General features: G+C 40.4%; 1 protein-coding gene, 2 long non-coding RNA genes and 1 pseudogene across 3 annotated transcripts in view; 2 read left to right on the top strand and 2 right to left on the bottom strand.

The window, feature by feature from the left end:
• The window catches only part of LOC146672577 (uncharacterized), a 14,776-nt gene extending 4,187 nt beyond the window's left edge, over nt 1-10,589 (bottom strand). The window contains exons 1-3 of the long non-coding RNA XR_014910582.1: nt 7,088-10,589; nt 6,765-6,828; nt 6,477-6,538 (exon numbers count right to left, since the gene is read on the bottom strand). This is a non-coding gene — a long non-coding RNA (uncharacterized LOC146672577). The remainder of the gene's footprint in view (nt 1-6,476; nt 6,539-6,764; nt 6,829-7,087) is intronic.
• On the top strand, nt 1,277-4,050 carry LOC146672578 (uncharacterized). Its single transcript, XR_014910581.1, has 6 exons — nt 1,277-1,675; nt 2,513-2,753; nt 2,851-2,962; nt 3,278-3,367; nt 3,484-3,656; nt 3,820-4,050. It is a non-coding gene; the product is annotated as an uncharacterized LOC146672578 (long non-coding RNA).
• A 3,107-nt stretch (nt 10,590-13,696) lies between the features above and the next one.
• LOC146672579 (uncharacterized) lies at nt 13,697-19,104 on the top strand (annotated as a pseudogene).
• Nucleotides 19,105-21,000: 1,896 nt separating this feature from the next.
• Nucleotides 21,001-22,025, bottom strand: LOC146672580 (Fc receptor-like B). Its single transcript, XM_085402587.1, has 4 exons — nt 21,906-22,025; nt 21,581-21,826; nt 21,451-21,494; nt 21,001-21,090 (listed from the first exon to the last, which is right to left on the bottom strand). Exons 1-4 carry the CDS (start codon nt 21,994-21,996, stop codon nt 21,001-21,003), a joined length of 471 nt encoding a protein of 156 aa, XP_085258713.1. The 5' UTR covers nt 21,997-22,025.
• Nucleotides 22,026-22,522: the final 497 nt, after the last annotated feature.

The raw sequence follows: 22,522 nt of genomic DNA on the forward strand, positions 1-22,522 counted from the left end.
TGGAAGGCATACAGAGTCTTTACAGACTACTAAGGATCAAACCTCTATCATCATGCAATCGATTATACAACTCTAAGCATATATGAGTAAATATTTCTAAGCATAAATGACAGTCAACAATATAAACCTTACAGCTGGTTGTAATAACAGAATTCATTTGTTTCTCAAATGAGAAAGAGCTATCGAGAAACACTCCTAAATCTTTAGTTCTGAACTTTTCCAGTGGGGCAAGGTCAACATTATCTGCTAATGCAAAATTGGCTACTCTTATTAACTAATGCTAATTTGACGTGAATTAGCATTATGCACTAATGCTAACACTTACTTTTTTAACAATGTGAGTAGCTAATGCTAACACTATTTCCCTTAACTTTATAACAATGGGAACGGCTAATGCTAACACTCTTTTTCCTAGCATTACAACATCTGAGCTGCTAATGCTAAGTAGGTCGCCATTAGCACCTACGTCTAATTTAAGGCAAATACGCATTAGAACCTAATGCTCATATCGTTTTCCTTTGCTTTATAGCAATGTGAGCAGCTACTGCTAAATAGCATTAGCTAATAACAGCAGTCTAATTTAATGCAAGTTAGCATCATTTGAGTTATAACGATGTGAGGATTTAATGCTAAGTATGCTGCCATTAGTGGCTAATTCTAATTAGGGGTGAATAATTATTACCAGCTAATGCTAATATCGTTTTCTCTTCCCTTTTAACAATGTGAGCAGCTAGTGCTAGGTAGGCTGAAGCTAGCAGCTAATGCTAAAGCTAAAGATAATTTGATGTGAATTAGCATTACATTAGTGAGGAGTTAATGCTAAGTAGACTGCCATTAGTAGGTAATGCTAATTCTAGGTGAATAGGAATTGGCAGCTAATGCTAATACTATATTTTCTTGCTTTAACCCTTTAAAACTGGTCAGAGTGGGCACACTCCGTTTTGCGCAACTATTTTTAAATCCCGGTAGCACTGTAACCACGTGAGCTAGCGCAATAATTTTTTTTGCATATGAAACCTGAGGAGTTGTACTTACATCTTATGCCATCAGCTTGTCCTAGGTTACAGTTTCCTTCCACATATGCTTAGGACTCATATTGCACTGCTGGAAATAGTTTATTTTGATGCATATGCTGTTATTTTGCAAATTTGCAGTATAATATTCATTTTTGTTTTTCCTGCAGTATATAAAAATTGGTGTATTTCAAAAATAAAACTATGAAGGCACTCAAAATAAATTTCCTGTGGTAGGAAACTACCCAGATAGCAAGGAGACATTGAACAGATGTTGATTTTCCATCTGAACCATCAGAATCGTCAGGATTGAAATGTCAACACAAAACCAATGTTGAAACAACATTGAAATACTGATGAAACCTGACACTGACATTGAAATAACATTGATTCACTGTTGTTCTGTCATCGTTGATTGTTGATCTATTTATAGTTGACAAGGTGACAACAATCACGTTGAAAAACCATCGATTTATGGTTGAGCGGGAAATTAAAGCTGCTACCACTTGGACTATTCCGCAGCACCCCTCTCAGTGGTACATCCCTCCAGGTAACCATTGTCTTGTACAGTAGAGCGGGACATTAGATTTACTCTCAGCGGAATTGACCGGAGAAGGCATCAGTTCATGCACTGCACTGGCCTGCACCACGATTAGTATAAGGTAAGAATGAATGACTTTTGTTCTATTCGTTATTTCCACGGTTGCATTTGAATAACAGTAAAAAAAAAAAAAAAAACTTGTTAATGTAAAGTTTCGGATAAAATGTGGGAGCCCGAAATTGTGTCTACTTTCATCTTACAATCTGGCAACAAATAAATTGCACTGCAAACAAAGTCTATCAACAAAGAAAACATTTTCGTTTCATACTTTTCCGTTATATTCCCTTACAAAGCTAGCTTTAACGCTTCGAGGGTTCCTTTGTTCTTGCCGTCGCCTCGGCGCTTGACCCAGACTTTCGCTCTGTAGTTGCTTTTTAGCATAGTACTACAAAAAATTGTAAATCTGTGATATATGATTGATAAACGTAAAGGTAACTGTATAAATGTGTTCAATGACTTTGTTACTTTTAATGATTGGAGAGCACCCGCTTCGATTCGCACTCAATTCAAACTTTACGCTGCACGCTCACCTAACTTTACGCTGCACGCTCACCTAACTTGCGTTTGCACCTTTTGTCCACACGTAAACTGCGTTTAGCATTTACGTGTGGACGAGGAAGACTGAGAAAACGCAGCGTCAAAGGTGTGCGCCTATTTTGACGCCACACTGTGCGCCAAGTTTTTGTCTCGGTGCCATGAATTCCTACAATGGCAGACTTAGACAAAATACTGTTAATTTTATTATCTTCAGTGTTTAAATGCTTACATATACGGGTTTGCTTGTAATTGTTGCCTATATACATTTTAAGCTATTATTTATTATTTAGTTCAATCAATAGATCAAGTTTTGTAGTGACTATGAAATATATTGTAATTATCTGTTTCCTGTTTATCCTAGACAGGGCAAAAAAGGACTCCAAATTAAAAAAAAAAGATAAAAATGAAAGACTGGTGCATTGTGCAGTTTAGCACTGGTGGTACAGAAATAGTCCCTAGATCATGGATAAATGGGGAGAAATTGTCATGGCCTCCATACCCTCCGTGAGACACATTCAGGATCCACGACGCAGTAAAGAGGAGAGTTCATCCTGGTGCAACATGGCTCACCTATGCACCAGTCCGACTTCTAATAAGCCATGGTGGGTATCATCTGGATTGGTGTTGTATAAATGTAACAATAACAAGTTTTTCGTGTCCTAATTTATGTCTGGCCATACATTGTGTTTGTACTTCCAGACACATTTCACGAAGCAGAACGCAGTCTTCAGAAATATCTAAGTGAACACTGTGATACGTCTGACCTTCAGTCCGAAGCTGAAACTCAGACCAGTCATAAAAGAAAGCACAAGTAAAACTTTTTTTATTTCACAAACATATCTTTGATTGCTAAGAATTTATGATCTTGTCTTTTATACATATCTGTGGTGCTTGCATACTGCAATATCACCACATAATATAGTCCAAAAAGTGGAAGCTTGTAAACTTTTTATAAATGCAAAGCCGTGTACACTTGTGCACTTCAAAAATTCCTTGTATACTGTACCTTCTTGCACATCTCCGTTTCCTGTGTGTGTTGTTATAAATCAAACTGTAACTTTAGGAAAAAATATTCCAAAAGCACATTTGTAATTACTTATGACCGTTTTCAACTTTTTTTCTTTAGACCAAATCCCCTGTACACATATAGTGACTCAGAGGATGAGCAGCCCACAAAAAAAATGGTTTCCCCAGGCCCCTCGAGTGAAAATACCAGGTAATAAAATACTGTCTAGTGTCTTTGTACATATCTGTGTGTGACACAAGGAAACGTTTGACAAGTTGTCTGTATTCTTAAATACTTTAAAAAAAAAAAGCATCTTTTTCTGTCAGACCTGACGAGAGCTGTTAACGAACTCCGTGAGGAGGTCAGAGCCATCCGCAATACCGGCTGCAATGAATCGGTAGATGCTGGGGTACTGCCTCTGGATTTGCCCTTGCACAACATTGAGGAGCTAAACAATGCAGAGGCAGCTCTTCAATCACAAGAGGCAAATAAGGCAATGGTAAGTATATAAAGGTTATGTACACTTTGTAACTATAAAGTGTAATAGCTGTCAGATGTGATTTAAATACATAACAACGGCCTGTTGGTTAAACACACAAGCATTTGCATACACATTTAAGACATGAGACACGCTAATTCCATCTCTTAAAATGTGTCTATAGGTGAGACGCTTTGCCTTGATTGGAGCCTGACGCAGCAGTTAGGGGCAAACTCTATGTCCGAGTTTGTCTTTGCACAAGCAGTGCAGAAATGGCTCCGATACGCCCCAGATCGTTTGGGTGGTGCAGGACGCACATCATGCAAAAAATTACAAACTTCTGTGAATCATATAAACGTAAATCGGAAACTGTCTTTTAATAAAGTATTTAGCAAACGAAACATGCCTATTGACCTTTTTTTGTTTATTTTTTTCTCTGTTACATCACATGCAATGCTTTCTTATTTTAGGATATTAATATTGACATGATACATTGTGAGACATTTGGGTTTTTTTTTTATAAAGGGTGTCCAATTTAAGGAATAAGTACAATTATGTGTTTAGGTGGTTGAAGTATTGATGGAAACATGCAGTAGTTTAGTATTGGTTAAAATACCTATAAAGAAAGGTAGATTTCCAGTCATGATTTAACTGTTTTAATAAAAAGCAACTGTGCGAAAGAGGCGGAAAATCAACACCATAGCTCAACAGTGTTTCAATATCAGAATCTGACATTGTTTCAATGTCAGCAGTATTAGAAAATATAACGTTGAATCAACGTCAGGTTTCAACATTGATTCAACATCAAAACCTGACGTTGTTTCAACATTAAAAAAGGGTGCAAGAGTGACGTTAGGTCAACGTCACACTTCAACGTTGGTTCAATGACACAGCCTGATATTGACTCAACATTGTTTCAATGTTTCCTTGCTATCTGGGTATTTTGTGCAACTTTTTTGTATTTACAGTTTTGAGGGAAAAGCCTCTTAAATTTCTCTAACTAGAAATATATGTTAAAAAAAACAAAAACGATTTTCAATTTTTTTGTAGTTTATTGCACTTTTTTGCAATTTATGTAATTACTATGCACTTAATACATACATATTATTAAAATTTAGGCTGTAATGGTTGTATTGATGTATAGCAACTTGAAATGCTCCCAAAAATGGCTCTACAGCATGTAAAAATATAATACAAGCTCTGGTGGACTTGGTTCTATGGTAGGTCTTAAAGGGTTAAATCAATATCTTTATCTGGGCTGCAGAAGTGATAGGGTAACAGGGGCAGGGTACAGACTGGACAGGTCGCTATCATACAGAGACAAACAACCATTTGCACTTCAACACCTTTGGGTAATTTAGAATAACCAGCCCTTACAACTGCATGACTTTTAACTGTGAAGGAAACCAGAGTACACAGAGAGAACCCACTGCAAACTTCGCCTCATTGCGGATTCGAACCCAGGACCTTCTTGCTCTGAGGTAACAGCACGAACCACCATGGCATTAATCTGTCAATACAGACTTAACAAAAGTAGGAAAGCTATGCTTGATGATGCTTTATGTTGTTGTCCTTGACAAGTTAAACCATACGAAATAGTAACAGCATACACGTGGTGTGGTTGTCTGCCTCTTGTAACCCCACTGATTTTCCTGTGGTTTGACATCTAATGTGATCTTGTGGATTTCGTGAGCTGACTCAAAAAAGTGAAATTGGGTGGTTGTTACATGCACAAGATCCAAACTTGTAATTTGAACTAAATAATTCCATGTTTCTATGGTGAACGTAATTGAATTATGTAGCATCTACATGAAATTCAGCAACGTAATTTGTTCTTGTTGAGATGACATCATACAATCTAGTAAGAGTGGCTGGATCCAGGCAACTAACCACTCTTACTCATCTCATCTGCATGTAACAACCACCCAATTTCATTTTTTTGAGTGTGCAAGTCTGCAAATTTCTTTATTAAATCATAAGATTCTTAAATTCATCAAGTCTCTCTCTGCCTGGGTCCTCGTCACAAAACATGACATCACTGTTTTGTACATTTTAACACAATTTAATCCCACATTTGTGAAAGAAAAGCAAAACACTTTTTTGAGAAGTCTGTAACAAAACCATCAAATCTGATAAAGGTTATTTAAATGATGCTCATAGTGAGTAAGAAGTAAACTGAGTGCATGTTTTGGACAGAGATTCACTTTTAATGTGTATGTATAATATAATACAGATACATAAAAAACACTCCCAAAACAGAATAAATTATTACAAAATATTAATAAAAACCTATTAAAATGGAGGCAACTTTGCCTGTGGTAGAATGTATATAATGTATGAAAAAATCTTTACTGCAGATACTAATTTAACTAATTTAATAATACTAATTTTGTGTTGTAAGATTTATGAGTTTCATGATTTCATAGTGGTACTTGGGAGAGCTTGACATTTTTCTCAGGTGGTACACACTGTAAAAAGTTTGAGAAACACTGATAAGTGTTTCTCTGCTGCATAAGTCAGTATGCAGCAGTCAAACAGACACCTGGACGGTCCAAAAGTTGGCCTACCTGTTACTGGCTGAGGTTTTAGTGGAGTTGTGGCTGAACCACATAAAAATATATCATTAATTTTAATCTCCCCAATCAATGATCATGTTATGTTGGAATGTTGTTAAAGAGGGTCAAAAATGTTTCAACCCAGTTTGTTTTGCAGATTCTGTATAGCAGCTTTAATATAGGGAGGACACAACTTCCTGATTGTATGAATAAAATCAGGATTTTTCTCTTTGTCAGTTTAATAGTTTCTGTTGTGCTTGTCACTGTTCCCTGTCTGTTTTCTTACCTGGTTCTTCCTGACCTTGTACTTTCTCCTCATGTTCCCTCTTTCCTCTCTCCCTCTTTGGACTGACAATCATACACAAATAGATTGGATTCAATTAGATGAAAAAATTACATTAATATGAAAAAAAAATAATTATTAAGATCACTAACAAAAAGTCCTCTCTCAGTCTACTTTCAACCAAAAGGCAAATAACCAAACCACATGAACATCTAATAAAAGATATAAAATATTGAAACACTGATCCAACATTATCCTTTATTGACGGATCATTTGTTCTTACACTTTTACCTGAATGTGGCTCCTGTTTTTGAAAAAACGTCCTTATATCCATTATGAACCTGTCTGTCTCTCTCTACACAAAAACACACACACAACAGCAGTTATAAGGTTAATGGGCATTCAGTCAGTTAGCTAGTTAGTATCCATTTCAAACAGGACAGTGGCAACAACAGCAGGCTGCGGACAATTTTAAGTTTTAGATTTTAAATAGGCTGTATACATTTCAATGGGAGCAACAGGACAGTCAGATGTCGCTGAATTTACTACAGAGCAGGACGGATTGTAGGGTAGCAAACATTGTTGGAAAACACGTTTTCAACACTGCAGGTTACCTGGTGTAAGGTTTTTCAGCTAAAAAGAAACATGACTCCTATCTAACTACATAAAGAGTAACTGAAGGTTAAATGCTGCTAATACGTCCTGTTTTAATCCAGGCACTCCACCTCCGCTCCGCTGCGTCTCAGCTACCATCGCTCTGGCAGCAACGACCCTAGAGCCAGAGTGGGGGAGAGCTGGAACAAACCATTTTGGGAGGGGGGAGGGGTTATCTATACTTTTGTTGTTAAAATGTTCCGTCTCAACCAAGTACTCTATGCTTTTTATATTTTTAGTAGTGTGTCACACAAACAGCAAATATTGATAAAAAAAAAAAAAAGTAAGAAATCTTTGGGGGTGCTTTGATTCATTTTTGGGGGTGCTGAAGCACCCCCAAAAATGGGCTAAAATCGCCCCTGCTTGCATGCAAGGGCAGCCACAGAGCACTCACACTTGGAGTGAGGGCTCCGGGACTCGCACTCTGCCACTGCCCTGGTCTTTATTTATACACAAGAAGAGTAATACAACAGTGAATATGTTTGTTCAGTGGAATGTTGATGCGTGAGCATGTGCGGATATGGGTGTGTGTGTGTGCCAGGAGAGGCTCCTCTACCTGGTACAAAGTGAAACTGCTCATTAAGCTCTTATCTAGCAGGTACTGCTCCTTCCCTGCATGATAACGGGTCACAGTGAATCAAAAACAGTCTGAGTTATAAAGAGGTCATCATGCAGTATTCTATCATATGCAAACTTATATTATTAAAAGATTATACTGACTACAATTTTCTATTGACAACAAGGAAATTCTTTGTATATTTCATAAATCAGAGAAAGAGGTAAGAGGGCAGAAATGTTACGGTAGCAGGCTCGGGTGTGTACAGCATAGAAAGAGGAGGAGGATGCCCCCGTTTATTACCCGTCTAATTACGTGGGAATAAACTTCAGCTCATCTTTATTTTGTCTTAATAAGTAAATTCTCTCATTTTTTTCCTTCCCCTGAAGTGTAAATTTTTCTCCATCTGCCGCACACACGATATAACCAAAATGACATTAACTGTATGATTAGCTGTAGTTTTGATGCTGACAGAAAGGTGTGTGTGAAGAATATTAACGGCAGTGAGAACATTAAGAGAACAGTTTGATGTTAGTGACATCATCAACATGGATCATCTGCAGTTTTATTAACAGCACTCGCGTGCTCGTTTTATTTAATTATCTATCTATAACAGCGTGTCAACAGACTCCTGTCTCGTGTTATCGTAAATACATAAATGAATAAATAAACAATAATTTTAAGGGCGGAGTATTCATATTCAAGTACTGAATAGTACTGACCGGGTTTATTTCCTGTGCCTGATCGTCTTCTGTTATTCTGAGCCCAGTTCTTAACGTTCTTTAGTGTTTCACAGTCTGTTGCTGAGTGACGTGAAACTTGTTCGTTACTTTCAAAACTTTTCCCCCGGCGGAGTTCGTGAGGCACGCAGTGAAGTTTAGGGTGTGTCGGGAGGATACAGATCCTTGAATCCGGGGAAAACCACAACTTAGCACCGGAGTGACATCATCGGTGTCGGAATGTGAAAGTTCTTTCTTTTCTCAACATAGAGAGAACAGGAGGAGAGAGTGATGGAGCTTGTTGGGTTTAAATTCCCACTCTGTACATTCCAAGGAAACCACTCGACACAAAGAACAGACGGACACTCCAGCTGAGTTTTACTTGCAGCAAGGGGAGAAAGAAGCAAAGGTGTTTACAATCCTCCGTTCCTAGCACATCTCCGACTTCTTCTCCCCGCTCTGCTCTTTTTATTATGTGGTGGCAGATTTCTTTTCTCATGTATTAATCACATATTTAATCATATCACATTAGTTATAGTAATATCACTTTCTCACTTTACTATAGTAAGAGCACTCCTGTCACTAGTTTACATGCATGTGGAAAGTTACCACAGAGAGGCCATTGTAATGGGAGAAGTTAAACAGATAGTGAGACTCCTTCTGCTTAATAGGGATGTAAATCCTCAGAAAACAAGGTCATAAATCTCTCTGTGAGGGAGGAAGTATAGCCCCCCTGAGAGGGGCCAACATGTGAGTTTGTGGAATGTTCTTTGTCTGTGTGTCTGTATATAAGATGTAAGGGCGGTGGCCACAATTCAGAGATGGTCCTGGTGTTTCACTGGGATGCTCTCTCCACATTGCAATGTGTTTATTAAACCCACTTAAATCAAGCTCACTTAGTGTGTTGCAGGTTATTGTTAAAATTTCCATAACAATTATCTTAAAAGAAACACAAGCACATATTGTCTGCTTCCCTGACCTTGCCTGATAGTGTGTGTGTGTGTGTGTGTGTGTGTGTGTGTGTGTGTGTGTGTGTGTGTGTGTGTGTGTGTGTGTGTGTGTGTGTGTGTGTGTCCGCCCTAACATTCCCTCACTCTACAGTTCCAATAGTGAAAATTCCGGAACCTTCCCCCCTCTGTATGAAAGGGCCTCTCTTTACAGAAAGCAGCTGGGAGGTTGGAGGGAGTGGTCTTTGTTTTACAGAGCAGAGTGACGTCATCTCCCTCCATCACAGGGAGGACAGGACTCTGCAGGATCACTGATCCACCTCAACACAGAGACAAACTACAGCATTTCATCCATTTACACACAGCTTCATCAACACTAACTCCACACACTCAGCTTACCAGTGATTATAGTAATAGTAATAGGTCATAGTAATGTGTCATCTCAAACCCCATTGCTGTCATGTTTTCTGACCAGTTCATAGTGGAGCTGTTGTAACAGCTGGACACACATTCTGTCATGTTATCTTCACCTAGTATAGCTACATTGGGTAGCTGTGCTGTGCTGGATCATTGGTGTCTCTCTCCCCTCCCTCCAGGACATTTACAGCACCCGTCTCACTAAAAAAGCCCTTTGCATAGCGGCTGATCCCACGCACCCAATGCAAAGCTTCTTCAAGCTGCTGCCGTCGGGGAGGAGACTGCGGAGTCTCCAGGCCAGGACCAGCAGGCTGAAGGACAGCTTCATCCATCAGGCTGTCAGGAAGCTTAACTCCCTCCCGATTCTGCCCCCTCTCCCCTCTCTCCTCCACGGTCTCACTGAACTCTGTCACACACACACAAACACACACACTCTCTGACTCACTCACTGGCCTGCACCAGTTACCAGTCACTTTGTGGAGCATTGGACTGCCATTACCTCACAAGACTTTGTTGTTACACTTTCTCTTACCGTACACTACTAAATCTCCATTTGCACTATTTGCCTATTTGCACTACTCTGCCTGGTTTACACTCAATGTCACTTACCCATTATATTGTATATTGTATAGCTTTCTTGTTATATGTAAAATTGTATTTATTTAAATTTTTACTTTTTAATTATTTTACTTGCATTTTTAATCACTTTTATATTTAAATATATTTAAATGTTCATTTGCTATTTATCTAGGGATTGAGAGTAACGCAATTTCTATTCTCTGTATGTCCTGTACATGTGGCAGAATCGACAAATAAAGTTGACTTTGACTTTGACTTTGACTTTGATACATATTATGCACTCTTTAACTGTAATACTTTTCACTGTACAGTTCCAGCTGGATGGAGACTCTCCATGACCACTGGTGTCAGTTTTGAATACACACATTTGGGTAAATTTTGGTAACAGTAGTGTTTTTAATGATTTGGGGAAATAAACTGCACATGGCACACTTGTGTCTGTGGTTTGGGATGCCTTATTACTCCTATAACCTACAGTTGTTTGCAAGTGTTAAGTTTGTATTCACTCACTGATTTTGGTTTCTAGGTGACTGGGGTGTGGATGTTGGCTCCAGGCAGAGCCAAGAGTTAGACCCACTTAACATGACATTAATATTAATTTCATTCTCTAACACAGGGTTTGCAGGGCTGGAGCGAATTTACTCAGGAGGAGAAGCCCTGATGTTGTCTGAGAAATGATCTAACTAATCTTTTCCTTTTTGTTATTCTCCTAGTTCTGATGAGTTGACTCATGGGAGAGAACATGTGTCAAAAGGAGGGATTCCAGAATAAACATGAAACAATGTTTTTCAAACGTTGTTTCAAAAACAATGTTTTTCATTAGTTTTTTATGATGTTTTTGTCTGTGGCTTTTTACTGTGATTTGTTGGATTAACAGTTCATGTACAGGTATTAATCTTATACAGGTGGTACACCCATGTTCAAATGAGGTTTTGATAACCTATAAGCAGTGATGGGAATAACGGCATTACTAACGGCGTTACTTTTTTCAGTAACGAGTAATCTAACTAATTACTATTTCTATCGTTACAACGCCATTACAGTTACTAACAAGAAAACGCGGTCCGTTACTATTTTTAAACAAACAGACAGTTGAAGCTGTGTTCAGCTTACCGCATCTTATATCAGTTGCACGGAAGTAGCTGTAAGTAATCTGGACGCTACAGCTTTAAGCAGCTGCGCGCTCCCGCGGGCGGTAATCACGATCGCTGTCTGGAGCACAACACCTGGAGCTAAGGGAGCAAAACAATCGCATGAGTGCTGCTGTTTGACTGAAGAAGGATAAAGTAGTCGCCGTTTTTTCCTGGGTTAGGGTTACTGCTGTCTCCAGGTAGAAAAAGGAGTGATACACCTGCTGCTGTCAGACCTGCAGGTATCAGGCTGTGATGTTCTCCTTTATAGTGGACAGATCTTTTTTTTTTCGGAGTGGCACAAATAATTTGTGTGGTATCTTATTGTGCCACCCAAGAGGGATCAGTGAATGAATGCAGATGACACCTGATTAAACAGTCAGGCAGTTTTGCCTGAAGTAGTTCTGTGTGTTTTTGAGTTAAGGTGGTCGTTGGTGTGAAGTTAATAATCATTTTATTAATGATATGCAATCACATGACTCTCCGAACATCACAAACTCTGTTAGAGTCCTGAACATGAGTAAAAGTGATTGGAGTAATTATAGCATGCAAGTTCTACAGCAACTTGTGCGCATTTTGTACGGTAGCTAGACTGATTTTCTAGCATGTCAGTTCCTGATGCGTAGGTGCATTAGGTCCTCATTGTCTGAGTAAACATAGTAACACAGTTGTGAGTTCTTTTGACATGTGTACTCAACTTTGACACATTGTTTAACACCCTAAAGGTAAGATTTTGAGTTCATCACATTTCATTGAGGGATTTTGATAGGTCTCAAACATGCTGGAAGCACCTAAAGAAGGACGTTGTTCTTCCAGAGGTAAATGTGGTTGTTTTGGTTTCCCACTGATGTGGGGTCAGTAAAGATCTTTTACACCTTTTAAATGGGCTGATGGCCCTACAACAGTGCAGAGTACAGTACACTGCATAGATAGAGAGGAAAGATCTATCACTCTGTTGTAAATTTAGCTCAGAAGTGTTTTACATATGTTGGCTGTGTGGAAATTCGTAGCTACTTCTGGATTTTACTCTAGAACTCGAGAAGCACTAACATTAGTGTTAGTTTATGTTTGTGGTATTCACTTACCTATAGGTACAAATATAGTCACTGTCCTTTATGGGAAACATCTGGACAGGCCAAAGAAAATGGCACAAAGGAGTGTGTGTGATGTTTGGTGAGGCATGTGTGCCTCAATCCCTAATAACACAGGGGATGAGGGGTTTGTTTTTTTTTGTTTTTACAGGAACAGTTAATACATTGGGAAACATGGGTTGATGGATGTAATGATAAAGTGGGAAAATATATCACACACTGAAAAACTTCCTTGTGTAAATAACAGGTTCTTGTGAAAGAGCACCTTTATGTAACTAAGGTTGAAGTTTTCTTTGCAAATGAACAACCAAGGCTTTTTCATTTTTGTATATGGTCTCATATTGTGTTTTCTTTTATGATATAACTGCCATCCTTCGAACAAAGGGTGGAGACCCAAATGGAGAGAAGATGACCATTGAATATGAATTTGTTGGTTCCTTCTGACTATAGGGAGGATGCACATTGTGAATTCCTTTAGTACACAAATCTCCATATGTTTTTATGTGATTCTTAATTAATTATTTTAAATTCTTAATTGTGGTATCACAAAGGGTGGAATGTGGTGGCAGATTTATTTTCTCATGTATTAATCACATATATAATCATATCAAATTAGTTACAGTAATATCACTTCCTCACTTTACTATAGTATGAGCACTACTGTCACTAGTTTGGAATGTTAACACGGTGAGGCCATTGTAATGGAGGGTGTCCCAAATTCTTTTATTTGAGGATGAGAACAAAGAAACACTGGTCTTGTACAATGATTTTATTGAACACACGCGTGGGGAGATGTACGTGGGGCGCGTGGGGCGGCCAAGGAGAAAACAAGGTTATAATTCTCTCTGTTTGTTTTTTTGGTCCTTGGCTGACACTTGGTCTTCGCTCGCTCTGCTGTAGAGTATCACTTCCTGTTTCTGCTCAAACAAAGTGGTGTTTCTGAGTAGCTTATCTGCTTAGAAATTTAATTAAAAACTTTTAAATACATTCTTTTTTCATAGTATAATCTTCACGTGCTTCATCTGAAGCACCCTTTCTGTGTGATCACTACCTAATTCATAGCCAAAGTATTCACTCACTGTCTCTGTACACTGTTTCGCTAGCTTAGCTTAGCTCGTAGCCGACTCGTTAGCACCATGGCTACTTCACCTGTCCCCCCTGCACTTTCTTGCTCATTGTGTCAGATGTTTAGTTACTCCTCAGCCTCCTTTAGCAGTAATGATACCTGTAACAAATGTAGCATATTTGCAGCTCTGGAGGCCAGGATTACTGAATTGGAGACTCGGCTTCGCACCCTTCATTCACCTGTAGCTAGCCAGGCCCCTGTAGCTGGTGCAGCCGAAGATAGCGTAGGCCCCACTAGCTGTTCCCCGGCAGACCCCAAGCAGCTGGGGAAAGAGGGCGGCTGGGTGACGGTGAGGAGGAAGCATAGTCCTAAACAGAAGTCCCAGGTACACCACCATCATGTGTCTAACCATTTTTCCCCACTTGGCGACACACCCACCGGGGGTCAAACCCTGGTAATTGGTGATTCTGTTCTCAGACATGTGAAGCTAGAACCGGCAACCATAGTCAGTTGTCTTCCAGGGGACAGAGCAGGCGACATTGAAGGAAATTTAAAACTGCTGGCTAAGGGTAAACGTAAATACAGTAAGATCATAATTCACGTCGGCAGTAATGACACCCGGTTACGCCAATCAGAGGTCACTAAAATCAATATTGAATCGGTGTGTAACTTTGCCAAAACAATGTCGGACTCTGTAGTTTTCTCTGGGCCCCTCCCCAATCAGACCAGGAGTGACATGTTTAGCCGCATGTTCTCCTTAAATTGCTGGCTGTCTGAGTGGTGTCCCAGAAACGATGTGGGCTTCATAGATAATTGGCAAACCTTCTGGAGGAAACCTGGTCTTGTTAGGAGAGACGGCATCCATCCCACTTGGATGGAGCAGTTCTCATTTCTAGAAATATGGACAAATTTATTAAACCCCCCAAAATATGTCTATCCAGAGTTGAGACCAGGAAGCAGAGTTGCAGTCTTACACGCCTCTCTGCAGCTTCTCTCCTCCTGTTACCCCCCCAAAAACCCATCTCCATTGAGACCGTGTCAGCTCCCAAACAGACAAAAAACAAACTAAAAAATCACAAAGAAAGAACAATACAGTATCCACATCTGAACCAAAGAGTAAAACAGTGAAATGTGGATTATTAAATATTAGGTCTCTCTCCTCCAAGTCTCTGTTAGTACATGACTTAATAATTGATCAACAAATCGATTTACTCTGCCTTACAGAAACCTGGTTGCAGCAGGATGATTATGTTAGTTTAAATGAATCAACACCCCCGAGTCATTCTAACTAGCAGAAACCTCGAAGCACAGGCCGAGGGGGCCGTGTGGCAGCAATTTTCCACACCAGCCTATTAATTAACGAAAGACCAAGACAGACTTTTAATTCGTTTGAAAGCCTGATGCTTAGCCTTGTCCACCCCAGCTGTAAAACTCAGAAACCAGTCTTACTTGTTATCATATATCGCCCACCTGGGCCTTACACAGAGTTTCTCTCTGATTTCTCAGACTTTTTATCTGATTTAGTGCTCAGCTCACTAAAAATGACAGCCTCAACATGGCATTTAACCTGTTATTAGACTCAATTGGCTTCTCTCAAAATGTAAAAGAACCCACCCACCACTTTAATCACACTCTAGATCTTGTTTTAATATATGACACAGAAACTGAACATTTAACAGTGTTTCCTGAAAACCCTCTCCTGTCTAGGGATGGGTATTGTTTAGGTTTTATCCAATACCAGTACCAAACCGGTACTTTTGAAACGGTGCCGGTACTTAAACAGTGCTCAAACTGGTGATTAAAGAATGGAGAACACACACTTTGTCCAAAAACCTCTCATGTTCAGCTGTTTTTTTGTAAAAAGATAACAATGTTAGCCTTTTCTGCAGCTATAGGGCATATATGGTATCACTCTTGGCTGGAAGCAGTGCTTAAACAATGGAAAAAACACAAACTTTGTCCAAAAACCTCTCATGTTTAACTGTTTTCCACTTTTTCTTTGGTCGTTTTAGCTTTTTTGGCCAGGGTGAAGGGAGTATCTGCAATCAAACAAGAAGACAGCCGCATGTAGCTATGATGATGTTTGCTAGTTCACCTTACATGCATTAATGTAATAACGTGGTTAGCCTACTCAACGTAAATTACACACGAACAACATTAAGCTACTCACGCAGAGGAGAACGGCTGCTGCTGACATCATCATCCGTCATCATTTCTGCTACACTGGCAGGGCTAGGGGCCAGGACTCTCCTCTTCGGGTTTTTGGGGGATGTCGCTAACCGGATACCGGTACCCATCCCTACTCCTGTCTGATCATTTCCTGATAACATTTACAATAGTTGATTACACAGCAGTGGAGAGTAGACTTTATCACAGTAGATGTCTTTCTGAAAGTGCTGTAACTAAGTTTAAGAATATAATCCACCCACTGTTATCATCTTCAATGCGCTGTACCAACATAGAGCAGAGCAGCTATCTGAACGCTACTCCAACAGAGGTCGATTATCTTGTTAATAATTTTACCTCCTCACTACGTACGACTCTGGATACTGTAGCTCCTGTGAAAACTAAGGTCTCAAATCAGAAGTACCTGACTCCGTGGTATAATTCTCAAACACGTAGCCTAAAGTAGATAACTTGAAAGCTGGAGAGGAAATGGCGTGTCACCAATTTAGAGGATCATCATTTAGCTTGGAGAAATAGTTTGCTGCTTTATAAGAAAGCCCTCTGCAAAGCCAGAACATCTTACTATTCGTCACTGATTGAAGAAAATAGGAACAACCCCAGGTTTCTCTTCAGCACTGTAGCCAGGCTGACAAAAAGTCAGAGCTCTACTGAGCCAACAATCCCTTTAACGTTAACTAGTAATGACTTCATGAACTTCTTCACAAATAAAATTTCAATCATTATCAAAAAATTGCCAATAATCATCCAACAGATTTAATATTATCTATAGCTACTTTTAGTACCATTGATATTCATTTAGACTCTTTGTCTCCAATTGATCTTTCTGAGTTGACTTCAATAATTACTTCCTCCAAACCATCAACGTGTCTTGTCCTGCCATTAATTAATTCTTCAATCTTAAATATGATCAACCTATCTCTAATAATCGGCTATGTACCACAGGCCTTCAAGCTGGCTGTAGTTAAACCTTTACTCAAAAAGCATCTCTAGACCCAGCAGTCTTAGCTAATTATAGGCCAATCTCCAACCTTCCTTTCATATCAAACATCCTTGAAAGAGTAGTTGTCAAACAGCTAACAGATCATCTGCAGAGGAATGGCTTATTTGAAGAGTTTCAGTCAGGTTTCAGAGCTCATCACAGGACAGAAACAGCTTTAGTGAAGGTTACAAATGATCTTCTTATGGCCTCTGACAGTGGACTCATCTCTTTGCTTGTCCTGCTAGACCTCAGTGCAGCGTTCGATACTGTTGACCATAATATCCTATTAGAGTGATTAGAACATGCTGTAGGTATTACAGGTACTGTGCTGCAGTGGTTTGTATCATATCCATTTAATAGACTCCAATTTGTACATGTAAATGGAGAGTCCTCTTCACACACTAAGGTCAACTATGGTGTTCCACAGGGTTCAGTGCTAGGACCAATTCTGTTTACATTATACATGCTTCCCTTAGGCAGCATCATTAGAAGACATAGCATACATTTACACTGCTATGCTGATGACACCCAGCTCTATCTGTCCATGAAGCCAGATAACACACAACAATTAGTTAAACTGCAGGAATGTCTTAAAGACATAAAGACCTGGATGGCCGCTAACTTTCTGCTTCTTAATTCAGATAAAACTGAGGTTATTGTACTCGGCCCTGAAAATCTTAGAAATATGGTATCTAACCAGATTCTTACTCTGGATGGCATTACCTTGGCCTCCAGTAATGCTGTGAGGAACCTTGGAGTCATTTTTGACCAGGACATGTCCTTCAGCGCACATATTAAACAAATATGTAATACTGCGTTCTTCCATTTGCGCAACATCTCTAAATTAGAAATATCCTGTCTCAGAGTGACGCTGAAAAACTAGTTCATGCATTTATTACTTCCAGGCTGGACTACTGTAATTCATTATTGTCAGGATGTCCTAAAAACTCCCTGAAAAGTCTTCAGCTAATCCAAAATGCTGCAGCAAGAGTCCTGACAGGGTCTAGAAAGAGAGAGCAGATTTCTCCTGTTTTGGCTTCCCTTCATGGGCTTCCTGTTAAATCCAGAATTAAATTCAAAATCCTGCTCCTCACATACAAGGTCTTAAATAATCAGGCCCCATCTTATCTTAATGACCTTGTAGTACCATATCACCCTATTAGAGTACTTCGCTCTCGCACTGCAAGCCTACTTGCTGTTCCTAGAGTATTTAAAAGTAGAATGGGAGGGAGAGCCTTCAGTTTTCAGGCCCTTCTTCTGTGGAACCAGCTTCCAGTTTGGATTCAGGAGACAGACACTATCTCTACTTTTAAGATTAGGCTTCAAACTTTCCTTTTTGCTAAAGCATATAGTTAGGGCTGGACCAGGTGACCCTGAATCCTCCCTTAGTTATGCTGCAATAGATGTAGGCTGCCGGGGATTCCCTTGATGCATTGAGTTTTTCCTTTCCAGTCACCTTTCTCACATGTGTTAATAGACCTCTCTGCATTGAATCATATCTGTGATTAATCTCCGTCTCTCTTCCACAGCATGTCTTTATCCTGTCTTCCTTCTCTCACCCCAACCGGTAGCAGCAGATGGCCCCGCCCCTCCCTGAGCCTGTTTTCTGCCGGAGGTTTCTTCCCAGGGAGTTTTTCCTTCCCACTGTCGCCAAAGTGCTTGCTCATAGGGGGTCATATGATTGTTGGGTTTTTCTCTGTATCTACTGTACAATATAAAGCACCTTGAGACAACCTTTGTTGTGATTTGGTGTTATATAAATAAAACTGAATTGGATTTAATTGAATTAAGAGTTTTCGGAATGTTTTTTGTCTGTGCGTCTGTAAATAAGATGCAAAGGCGATGGCCACAATTCAGAGATGGTCCTGGTGTTTCACTGGGATGTTCTCTCCAGATTGCAATGTGTTTGAAATCCACTTCAAATCAAGCTCACTGGGTGTGTTGCAGGTTATTGTTAAATTTTCCACAACAATTATCTTGGTTAAAGAAACACAAGCACATATTGTCTGCTTCACTGACCTTGCCTGATAGTGTGTGTGTGTGTGTGTGGGGGGGGGGGGGGGGGGGGGGGGGGGGGTCTGTGAGTGGGGTAAAGCCTTGAGCATGTGAGTCTATATCTAACTGTTTTCTTCCCTCCTGTTTTTGATTTATTTTCTCATAGTCCCAATAGTGAATGTTCCAGAACCTTCCCCCTTGCATATGAAGGGGCTGTTATTAAGCCATCCACTCGGGTAATTTGCAGTCTTCACTTTCGCAATGCTCTTTCTCCTGCAGGAATACTTCCTTCTCTTCCATGTGCCCTGTAATAGCTTACAGTGGAGATAAGGCGGACAAGTAGTGCCCTAGCACAAGGTATAAGGCATCAACCACACACTGAACAGTTTCCTCGCATGGGGTCATAGTAAGGTGTCATCTCAAACTCCATTGCTGTCATGTTTTCTGACCAGTTCATAGTGCAAATGTTGTAACAGCTGGACACACATTCTGTCATGTTATCTTCACCTAGTATAGCTACATTGGGTAGCTGTGCTGACATACATATTATGCACTCTCTAACTGTAATACTTCTCACTGTATAGTTTGCATACTTGGAAGTATGCAAACTATACAATGAGAAGTATTACAGTTAAAGACTCACCCATTCTGCTCTAAGGGGATTAGAAACTTCTCTTTCCTGCTTCCCATCTAAATGGCTGTCGTCACGTGGACCCCACCCTGACCCTATAGGGATTTGGAGTTGACGTCATGCCGCAGTGCATTGTGGGATCGCGGCGCTATGTCAGAAGGCAACAAATCAAAACAAACACACTGTGTTGGAAGCAGGACTGTCAGAACCATGCTTAAAATCAGCGCAAAAGACAAAGGGCTGTATCACGACTGATTGTGCCCAGACGCCAAGAGACAGTACTTGGAAAAAATAGTGTGCATCGGTAATGTGGACCCGTATGAAAAAAGGCAGTGGAGTGGAAACCCAGACAGCCTACCGCCTTTGTCCTATCCCAATATCTTCACGTTCCTTGTCTGTGGATTCAGCGCATACACGGCGAATCATTTTCGTAATTATAAATCCCTGGAGGCGCACATCTAATTCACAAACGGTTGAGTACAAGATTTGGCCGTTTTTAAGCCTCCACGTTGTGAGTACGTTGACCATATGACCAAGATACAGCCAGAGGTTGCACATAACATTGACTTCTCCTCAGCACCTGCCCCAAAATTTGCTCTAGATGAATGATTCACGATTGATGCCAGCTGTGCGTTGCCATGTAAATAGTTTGCATTTCATGTGTATGTACTTGCTAAGTACATGTGAACAGATCGTGAATAAAAAAAAAATAAACATACTTTTTTTCTGTTTTATTGAATCCACTTTACAGAAAGTACAATTATTTACAATGAACTGTACATGCAACACAGCAGTTTTATGAATATTCAACAAGAGCAAGTTTCATTTGGCCCTGGTTTGACAACCACACTGGGGCACATATTCACCAAAACACAGCACACCTTAACAATCTTATCAAGCAGTGTTGTGTCTTCACCCTCACATGATATGAGTAATCGGATTGGCATTGTAGTGTGTAGCATTTTGAGCACAAACTACCTATTACTCGCTCAACATGAATTCTCAGGTGGGCAATTGCTCTCGTTTGGGGATGGCAGAGAACTCAATATCCGCTCGTCTGACCGATGCAATCCGAGCCTGACGTCTTCGTTTAGTATTATCAGATACACGAGATCCCTCCCGTTGCCTCCAGGAGGGGAAACGATGAAAAGACAGCCCATTTTCCAGCTTCTTGCCTTCCCTATTGTGTGATCTACCATTCCAACGGACAACACAGCAAGTACGAACCATAGCTGACGCTCCCGTGTGCTTTGCTTGGCCTACTGTCATGGAGGGAGGGACGTTGCCCCCCTCCCATGACATCACCCTCCAAAACCCTATAGTGAGTAATGTTACCAACGAGAGCAAGACCCAAAAATCACACGTCTCCCCGCCATTCTAAATGAGCCTGTGGATCAGTTGTTTTATTCACCAGTTTGAGACCGGAACGACACTAAAAGTCGCTCGCCGTTTGTAGCCGGACTTCCACCACTACCCTGTTTCGGCCGGGGAATTGTTTGACTACCTTACAATGGCTCAGGTGAACCCACGTCGGTCATTCAGCCATTTTCAAAGCTGTTGGGGTGGCCAGTAGAACCTAGAATGGTCCCTTCCACCGGGAGTTGGTCCAATGCTTCCTCTTAATCACTTTGATGAGCACCCGGCTCCCGACAGTCAGCTTTGGTACCTGTGAACACACAGCAGAACAAGGCAGCTTGTTTGCTTCAACCACTTCTTTTGTCCTTAATATTTTGCACATCTAGGGTTTGCAGTTTTTGCCTGTTGCTCATCCTGGCTCAACGCTAGAAGAGTAAACTGTCTACCATGAACTATTTCAAAAGGGGTCCACCTGCTGTAGTGGGTGTTATTCTCATGTAAAGTTTCAGAGCTTCTCTGAGAAGCAGCAAACAGCTAGATACACACTCATTTGCTCAAGACTGTGCCCCACTCATAGTGGAGACATAGTACCAGACACCTGCTGACGCGCTATTACACAATCTATATGCTGTCCTAGAAAACAAGTCAAAAAAACTCAAAACCTATTCACCCTGAAAGAGGTGGTACCAGGAGTAGGTGTGGTGGTGTGTTTGTCTAAAATAAAGCAAACACAATCATTAAGTTGTCGTCACATTGTGAATGTTGAAAGCTGCAGAAACACAGACAGGTGAGTGTGTCACCTGTGACAGTGATCCAGCTGGATGGAGACTCTCCATGACCGCTGATGTCACACTTGTAGAGGCCTTCATCAGACCTGGAAACATGCTGGATGGTCATGTGACCTGTAGGCTGCTTCCTGATGAGGGAGCCATCTTTATAGAAAGCAGCTGGGAGGTTGGAGGGAGTGGTCTTTGTTTTACAGAGCAGAGTGACGTCATCTCCCTCCATCACAGGGAGGACAGGACTCTGCAGGATCACTGATCCACCTCAACACAGAGACAAACTACAGCATTTCATCCATTTACACACAGCTTCATCAACACTAACTCCACACACTCAGCTTACCAGTGACTGTCAGGTTAACCATGTTACTGATGGGACCCTCTCTGGACTCACACCAGTAAACTCCACTGTCCTGTGTTAAGATGTAGCTCATGTTACAGGAACAATTACCTGAAGTAGCTTTTTTTCACCATTCAGCTTCACACTGAGTCCGCTGTGAGGATTAAAAAAGCGAACAAAGAAAACTTTTGGCCTGTTCTACTTTTGTGAACACTGATGTATGTAATTACTATTCATTTCATTTCTGTTTTATTCCTGAGCTCCATTGTGAGACATGAACCCAATCAGGTCATATCAGTGAGCATTTATCAGGTTTAAACTGTGACAGAAGAAGGTTACTGACCTTGGTTTGTTGTGCAGCTCAGCAGTGAGATCAGAACTAAAGAGAAATGACACTCAGGTTAATTTGAAGTGAACATAAAGAACAACTCCACACAAACAGCTGACAAACACACAAACTCATCTCTCTCTGATTTATCTGCTCATTTTCTATTTGATTCCAGTGGGTGTGGGAGCTTGACAGGGAAACTGTGGTAGGCCAAGGGTACTGAAACAGAAGGAAAGGGTGGTCAGAGATGTCCAGTGAAAGGTTCAGTAATCAAACTGTGTTGCCTTATTTG

This window comes from Rhamphochromis longiceps, linkage group LG3 (assembly GCF_057381845.1).
Source record: "Rhamphochromis longiceps isolate RC_006_pf linkage group LG3, R_longiceps_female_GT1.1, whole genome shotgun sequence".
NCBI lineage: Eukaryota > Metazoa > Chordata > Actinopteri > Cichliformes > Cichlidae > Rhamphochromis > Rhamphochromis longiceps.

Coding starts and splice junctions, on each gene's coding strand:
- LOC146672580 (XM_085402587.1), bottom strand. CDS start 21,996: ATGAGCTACATCTTAACACAGGACAGTGGAGTTTACTGGTGTGAGTCC. Junction 21,827..21,905: donor GGTTAACCTGACAGTCACTG/GTAAGCTGAGTG, acceptor CTCTGTGTTGAG/GTGGATCAGTGATCCTGCAG. Junction 21,091..21,450: donor CTGGTACCACCTCTTTCAGG/GTGAATAGGTTT, acceptor GTGTGTTCACAG/GTACCAAAGCTGACTGTCGG.